This window comes from Prosopis cineraria, unplaced genomic scaffold, assembly GCF_029017545.1.
Source record: "Prosopis cineraria cultivar Desert tree isolate PC_DT_omini unplaced genomic scaffold, ASM2901754v1 PC8, whole genome shotgun sequence".
Lineage (NCBI taxonomy): Eukaryota > Viridiplantae > Streptophyta > Magnoliopsida > Fabales > Fabaceae > Prosopis > Prosopis cineraria.
Window position 1 is genome coordinate 18876507 of NW_026555339.1, and position 8763 is coordinate 18885269.

The following is an 8763-nucleotide window of genomic DNA, read 5'->3' on the forward strand; positions in this document are numbered from 1 at the left end:
TGGCTCATTTAATGTTTTCCAGCTTGACATTAGACTTGCTGCCTTTAACAAACTAACATGGACTAAGCATTGGGCTCCGTTAAAAATTCTGGTCAAATGCTTTAGTCTAATTATTTATCTCTCTCCCCCTCAAGTTTTTCAAATTTGAAAATTTAAAATCCTTTGGTTTTCTCACTTTCTCTCACCTGACCCCTCAAATTCAATTTTTTTTTCCTTCTTTTTTTTTTTCTCTTACTCTCATGACTCGTCCCCCTTTTTTTCTTCTTTCTTTTTTTCCCTTTTTATTTTTTCTCCCTCTCCCGTGTCCTCTTACCTTTCTTTCTTCCTTGCCTTCCTTTCTCCCATGTCCCCTCCGTCTTGCTTCTTTCCATTTCCTTTTCTATTTCCACCTCCCGTGCCCTCTCATTCTTTCCTCTTCTTTCTTTTCTTCATCCGATCTTTCCTTTCATCCTTCGTTGGTTTCATTCTTAGCTTCACTTCCCCCGTTAGTTATGGCCTCATTTTTTACTATATCAACCCTGCTCTTTCGGTTGCCGCACCGCCGCTCTCTCTTTTCTTCGTGTCCGTCAGCCATATTATTGTGAGCTGATGGATCTTCTGGTGAGTAGATGCCCTCCATTATTTCCTCAATCTGAAAAGAAACGAAGTTCTTTGGGCCACCTTTGATGCACAAATCAACCAAAAGAGTTAGATTAAGGAGAAGACGTCTTTACCGTATGGAGTATATGGAGTGTCGTCAAATCTGGTCATATGCCTGGGTTGTCATCAAATTCGCTCGCGTTGCTCTCCATTTCTTGCTTCACTATTCCTCGCTTCTTTCATTAGATTAAGGAGAAGATGTCTTCACCGTCGACCAGCTTCGGGTGACTCCACTTCTACTCTAAGTGATGTTGGCTTCTAGGTTCTTCAACTTTGATGAGATCACTTTACATTGTCACTTATCCATTTTTGTTATTCCTTTTAAAAATTTAAATTTTGTTTTTGGTTTTCAGATTCTCTTGCTCTTTTGCGATTGGTCACCATGACGGAGCGGCATCATCTTTGGCAATTATCTCATCGCAGGTTTCTTCTTCATTTTACATAGTTTATCTCAACATTTGTATTCGTATTAAGTTCTCTATTTTTCAATTTTCATTTTTGCACTATTGCTTGAATTAAGGTAACCCCTTGAGTTTTTGATGTTTAAAATGATTGAAACTTTGCCTTGAAATCATGCTTCCTTGGATGTATTGTGAACTTCTCTAAAAAGCCATTCATCTTTGTTCTACTACTGCTAGATTCTAGACTTCAATGGCGACCAAGAACCCTCAGCGTTGTTGTTCTTGCATTTTTTTTATTGGTAACAGTTGTCTGTCGCGGCCAAAGTATTTTCATAAAAAAATTAAAAAATTAAAAAAAATTATGCAATTACTTTTAAGGGTGATAGTTCGTGGCCACCAAAAGTATTTTCATAAAAATTAATTAAAAAATTTAAAATAATTTACATAATTTCACCACTAAAAGTATTTTCATAAAAAAAATAATTAAAAAATTAAAAATAATTTATGTAATATTACTTTTAGCAGTAACAGGTTGTCGCCGCTAAAAGTATTTTCATAAAAAAATTAAAAAAATATTTTTTATAAAAATTAATTTACATAATTATTTTTAGCAGCAAAATTTGTTACCACAAAAAGTATTTATATATAGAATGAGAAGTAAATTATATATAAGATCAATAATTATTACCTTTAAAAATAATGATCTTGTTAAGCTAGTATTTTAATAATAATCTTATTTTCATAATTACATTTTACAAAATTTCTTATGGATTATTTTTTAATAACAATCTTACTAAGCTAGTATATATAATCAAGCTAAGTTATATAAAAATTATAAATAAATTATTTTTTATATTTTTTTATGAATTATTTTAAAAAAATTTCTTTAAATTATAATTAAGCTAAGTTATACATAAATACTTACTTACACACACACACACACACAAATAGTATTAGAATGTTAAAGTTGTATAGATGTTGAAAGATGCAAATGACATTGTAGACTAGTTGACACATTGCGCGCTTAATGTTTGGCTTGGTATATACATAGTGTCTACTCTATCTGCTGAGCTTTACTTTTTTACTATCACAAGATTATTTAAATAAAAAATTCCATATTTAATGATTATTTAAAATAAAAAACAAATAAAATAAGTGGAGAATGCTTAAGGGTTTTTAACTATCAAGTAAAGTTAGTTGTAATATATGTTGCACTGTTACTTGATCATTAAAAATTGTCAACTATTAATAAAAATAAGTGTCAAGTATGGGGATATTTTGTGGTAGTGTTTCTTCATCCAGTTCTTGTTCTTTGAATTACTCAAATTGTTTAATTTGTTAATGTTAAATTGTTGGGATTATTATTGGATGAGAATTGTAACTTTGATTGTTTAATTTATGTTAATATTTGAATTATGATGAAATTATGTAAATTATGTACAAATAAAGTTATTAAAGTTTATCTTATTTTAAACTTTTGAAAGTAAAGTTATTAGAAAGTATTTTCTATTATCTTGAAATTGACCCTATTAAAGAAACTTTAATGAAAGTCCAAACTAAAAATTTTATTGAAATATTTTTTAAGATAATTGAAAAATTATAGATAAAATTTATTTTTAATAAAAGAAGGGAAGCATTTAACTTGAAAAAAGATAAACGTTTAATCATTTATTTATTAATTTTTTGAGAAAAATATGGAAAAAGTTAAAAGATATATATTTAATGTAAACTGATATAATACATACTTATATATAAATTATATACTTAATTATTTTCATTTAAAAATAAAAATAAAATTAAAAATTGGTTAAAATGTTTATAAGAAAATTATTTAATATTTAAAAATTATTTCATTTTAAGTTCATTTTCCTAACAAAAATAATATTTGCTACAACAAAAATAATTTTATTAAAAAATATAACACACACACACTCATATAAATTATTTTATCATATTAATAAATGGAAATATAATATAATATATATGTATACATTTCTAATAATATATTATTTGACATATGTATATGTAGTTAAATAAAATATATTTAATTTTACATATAATAACTGTAGGTACATTTTAGTTCAACTGACAAAAAATGAGGACTTAAGGCTTGGGATAAAGGCCATAGGCTCAAATCCTAACTTGAGCATATTTCACAATGAATATGTGACGTGGCACAAGTTGTTAGGTGATGTGGTATGACGTGACACACACATGGCAAGGTGACTTGGCATGTGCTGTGGTATGAGGAGGTGCACATGTAATAGGTGATGTGGGTGTCAGTTGACATGGGAGGAGATGGCTTTTTTTTTTAAATGACAAAGTCATCGCCAAAAGTCACCGCTAAAAGTTTTTAGACTACTTTTCACTATCAAATGGTCGCTACTAAGAGTTTGGTGACTGATGGTTAGCAAGAAACATAGTCGCCACCAAAAGTATACCTTTAATGGCAACAAAGGTAAACTTAACTTTTAGCAATGAAATACCTTGCTAAAGGTATACTTTTGGTGGTGATAATGTTTGTCACTACCAAACAATTATTAGTGATCAGATTTTTAGTAGCAATCTTTTGACAGTGAAAAGTCACTGATAAAAATCTTTGATGATGACTTTTAGACTTTTGGCAGTGACTTTCATTTTTTTTATATAGTGAAATGGTGTACAATCTTATAGAATTACAAAGCAACACAACGACAACTATTGCGAACAACAAGAAGGAACAAAGACATTAGAGCATTCACAATGCTACTTTAATTTACTTCTGAGGTGCATTTTAGTTTATTCGTATTATTTTTAATTACAAGAAAGACACTGTAAAAAATATCTTTTGGCGGGATTAAGTGAACTTATAATGGTAACAGAAGAACACTAAGTAGTGGCTAAAAGTTTGTATGGTCCTTTTAGTGGCAAAAACATGTCACCACCGTAACGACATTATTTTTTGTCTTGACCTTTAGTGTTGCTAACAAAAGTTTTATCATTAATGGTGATGGTCAATTTGGCAAAGCTGCTTAAGGTCAATTTTTGACTATGACAATAATTATTGCTGCCAAAACTTTTTAGCCACACAAGTTGTGGCAGCAAACATTTGTTGTCGCTGAAGACCTGTAAAGGAAAATTTTTGGCAGCTCCACCAAAAACCTTCCTTTTTTTCCCCTTGTAATGGAACCTTTGGCTCTTTAATGAGATTTTAATTATTCAAGATTATTAACCTTTAAAATTTTATGTCATTTTAATATATTTTTCTTGGAATTTTCCTTCTCATGCAATGCAAGTATATAAATTGTTTCTTGTCAGATGCTAGGAAATTGAAGAAGAAAATGATGATTTATCAAAGATTTTTTTATTACTTTTTTGTCCAGATTTTCCACAAAAATTGCAGTTATGGAGAGGAAAAAAGTGCAGAATATACTTGTCTCCCTCATTGCTCGCCTGATTGCGTGCAAGGAATGGGACATTATGATTGCCACTTGTGCCTTAATTAGTATTCCCGTGCATTACGGGATCTAGTAATCTAGTTTTTCTTTTTTTAAATAAAGACACGCCACACCGGACGTAATCTGACAATGTTGACACTTCTTTTTGACATTTTCGACTTTGTCCTTTCCATGGTCACACTTATTATAAAAGTTAACTTTAATTATTAAATAATTAAAAATAATAATTTTAAAATTTATAAAAATTGTCAAAAAATTATAAAAATAATTCAAAAGTTATAGATAAAGATTCAAAAAATGATAGAAAATAACAAAAACTTTTTGGCTGTTTTCTATAATTTTTTAGGTCTATTTTTTTGTTATTTTCTTATCAACTAATGGTCAATATTAACTTTTATAAATGATAAAGGCCAGTTTGCATCATTTTCAAAAGTTAAGAGAACAATTTATACAAAAAATGAGATTGGACTTAAAGTTGATGAAGTAATTTACTCATTTACTCTAATACTTATTCAAAAATTAATTTTAATAATAGCCATCTGAAATTAAATTTTGGTACATGAAAGAAAAATAAGTACCCGTAGGTAGATGTGTTAAAATCGAAAGTGCTTGGTTAATTAAGGATCTAATATGTTGGTTAAAAAAAAACTATGGATCTAATATATTGCTTTTATCTTTTTTGGTGTTTATAACTTTTTATTGAATATTACTAGTGATGATTTCTAGAGTTGTCAATTAAGGTCAAGCCAAGGTTGGGCCACTATTTTGAGGTATAAAATGATAATTCAGATTTAAAAGGGTTAGCCCTTTTAAATCCAAAAATAAAAGGCCATCCCTTATATATATTTTAAATTTTAATATGAAAAAAATAATAAATACTACATACAACCATACACTAAAAGAAAGCCTCAGTCTCATTTGGTCATTCTCATTCCTTCTCCCTCATCCATTGATCGACCAATTGACCAAGCACACATCCGGCCATCCTTCTTTCCTTTGTCCCTCATCCACCAAGACTTAGTTGATGATGTTAGCAAAGTTTAATTGTTATCGAGATTGATTTTATGATGTTGCTATTTGTCATTACACTTAAAATTGTTGTTGAGTGAATTAATTTAAATTTATTTTTCTACACTTACAGTTATGTGTAATAATTTTTTTAAAATTTTTTAAAATTTTTAAATTGAAAAATGAAAAAAAAATAAGGCCACGACTCTTGAGGCTAGGCTGTGTAAAATGAAACTCTAAAGTATAATCGGGCTTAAAAAGTCTTATTTCTCTGATATTACATAAAGAAGTAAGTCACACTATACATCCACTATCAAATTTCTTTTTATAAAATATTTAAGTTACTTAAAAATTATTTATTTTTAATGTTGAACAAATTGATCCTAAATATAGAGAGAAGCAGAAACGAAACGAGCAATCGCAACAACCACCCTTTGTTGTCCCAAGTTAACTTATTATTTCATTAGTACATCTCTCAAAAGACAGCTTCCCTATAATTTACGGTCCAACTCAAAATATATTTTTTCCTCTTTTAAACTAGTTGTTCACCTCCTTCATTTTCCCAATTACGGTGATAACAAGATCAAAATGAAAAGAAATGGAAACTTATTCATTTATCAGCACTCTTTCTCAAAAATCAGTTTCCACCCACCTTCCAAGGCCTATTACTCATAGGTCTTGCACCGACTTTCGTTGACCCAAGTTAGATATATATGCAAGCTTTAATCATACTGAGAATCAGTCATTCTTCTACATTGCTCTTGCCTTCATTTTTCTGAGAATACTCACAAATTAAAGCCTTTCAATGTATGCTAGTGCTAATGCTGCACGTTCTTACTCTTCATTGAACTCGAAAACCCCCCCATGGAAGTATCATGTTTTCTTGAGTTTCAGAGGAGATGACACCCAAAAAGGCTTCACAGCCCATTTACACGCTGCTCTTCAACAAAGAGGTATCATAACTCTCATAGATGACGAGCTTCAGACAGGAGATGTTATTTCTATTCAACTCATTCGAGCAATTGAAGATTCTCTCATCTCTCTTGTTATTTTTTCCCAAAATTATGCTAATTCAAGTTGGTGTTTGGATGAACTCCAAAACATTCTGGAGTCTACAAGATCTTTAAATAGAGAAATTACCCCAGTGTTCTATAATATTGATCCATCTGATGTACGACATCAAAAAGGAGCCTTTGCTGATGCCTTTCAAAAACACAGTGAAAGATTTCATGATGATGAAGAGAAGGTGCAGAGATGGAGAGATGCCTTGAGAGAAGTTGCAAATATTTCTGGCCACCACTCTAAAGATCAGTAAGTTTCATTTGTTTCAGTTTATGAACTTTAATTTGAGATCTATATGAAACTCAAACGACAACAATACGAGTTAATTAGGAATAATTGCTTTAGTTGACCTTCAAATTTGATCATAAATTACATGAAATTCTTCTTGTTTCATAAAATCATCTACCTGAATTACGCATGCGCCTCATCCAACTTAATTACTATTTGTAGATAAATTTAATTTTCCCCGAAATAGTAGACTATACTTCAGTTAATGCTAAAATCTAATGAGTATGTGATTTTTATTTTACTTTTAATGTCAGAAAATTTTGTTTTTGACAAGAACGCGAACTGAGCATAAATTTAAATTCACTAAAAAACTAAATTTCAGTAATGAGTTTATATCTTTAAAAAATATTGTCAATTTATTTAAGGCTAAAGTGTACATTTAATCATTTAATTTTATATAAAGTTTTATTTTGGTGCCTTAATTTTATAAAGTATCTTTCCAATCCTTTAACCTTGATACTGTTAGTTTTATGAATAAGAACTTTTTATATTAAATTTTTAAATATTAACAAAACATTTTCAAATATTGACATATTATAATTAATTTCTTAAAAAAACAATAATTAACATGAAAATAATCATTTGAAACTAATAGTATTATGGTTAAAGGACAAAAGACATACTTTATAAAATTAAGGGACTAAATTAAAATTTTATATAAAATTAGAGGATCAAGGTACACTTTAGCCTTAATTTAATTAAGCCTCAACAGAGACAAGTATAATCAATTCTGTTTAATATAGCTGTGCGTAGTTTAATATATAAAACACAATCTAATATCCGGTAACTTTAAATAATTTTTTCTGTTCCAATCTCTTTGTGATGAAAAAATTTTGAGTGATTCTTTTCAAATTAAAGAATTAATAAATTTAATAAATGATTACATAAAAAATGAATAGTGTATAACGTACCACAAAAACTGCTAGCCTTCTAAATGGATAATTATTTTTGTTTTTGCCCAAAGATGTAAAACAATCTTAAACGAGAAATATTGTATATGCATGTTTGTCTCTCCTTAAAAGGGCTGTATTTATTAGCTGTATTTATTATTATTTTTGGTTTTGACAAAAGCATTAACTTTTTCTAATAAATCTTCTTAATAGGCTCGAAACAAAATTGATTGAAGAAATTGTCAGAGTTGTATGGACAAAACTACAGCCTCACATATCATATTGCTACAAAACTGAATTTGTTGGAGTGGAGTCAAGGATTGAAGAACCGAATGCAATTTTAAAGATCGGATTGAATGATGTTTGCTTTTTAGGAGTTTGGGGTATGGGCGGTTGGCTAGACATCTCTTGCAAGAGCTCTCTACGAGATAAACTGTAATCATTTTGATCTTCATTTCTTTTTTGCCAATGTTAGGGATGTTTGCAAAAAGGAAGGACCGGTTTGACTGCAAAGAAAATTTCTTTCACGTTATGGGAAGTTGAGAAGTATAGACTTTGATGATGCATATGAAGGGATGAAGATCATGAGAAACATTCTTTGCACTCAAAAAGTTTTGTTGGTACTTGATGATTTCAGTGAAATTAGTCAACTTAAAGACCTTGCAATGAAGCTAGCTTGGTTGGGTACGGGAAGTAGAGTAATAGTTACAACAAGGAATAGGCATGTACTGGTAGCACATGGAGAATTTGAAATATATGAGGCAAAATTATTGAACAATAAGCAATCTCTTCAACTCTTTTGCCAATGGGCTTTTAAAAGTGATAAACCAACTAAGGATTATTTGGATTTGTCTAGAAGTGTGGTTAAACACGCTGCAGGGCTTCCTTTGACACTTAAAGTGTTGGGTAGTCAACTTTGTGGGGCAAACATAGTAGAGTGGAAAGATACTTTGGAGAAAATAAAAAAAGTTCCACCAGGTGATGTTATAAATATACTTGGAGTAAGCTATGAAGCATTAGATGATATGGAAAAACAAA

The 8763-nt window shown here is 29.6% G+C and overlaps 1 protein-coding gene and 1 long non-coding RNA gene across 2 annotated transcripts; both read left to right on the plus strand.

The window, feature by feature from the left end:
* The first annotated feature begins 334 nt into the window (after window positions 1-334).
* Window positions 335-3420, plus strand: LOC129317647 (uncharacterized). Its single transcript, XR_008595007.1, has 3 exons — window positions 335-901; window positions 993-1062; window positions 3110-3420. It is a non-coding gene; the product is annotated as an uncharacterized LOC129317647 (long non-coding RNA).
* A 2870-nt stretch (window positions 3421-6290) lies between these two features.
* LOC129317425 (TMV resistance protein N-like) lies at window positions 6291-8349 on the plus strand. Its single transcript, XM_054961753.1, has 2 exons — window positions 6291-6796; window positions 7939-8349. Exons 1-2 carry the CDS (start codon window positions 6291-6293, stop codon window positions 8162-8164), a joined length of 732 nt encoding a protein of 243 aa, XP_054817728.1. The 3' UTR covers window positions 8165-8349.
* Window positions 8350-8763: the final 414 nt, after the last annotated feature.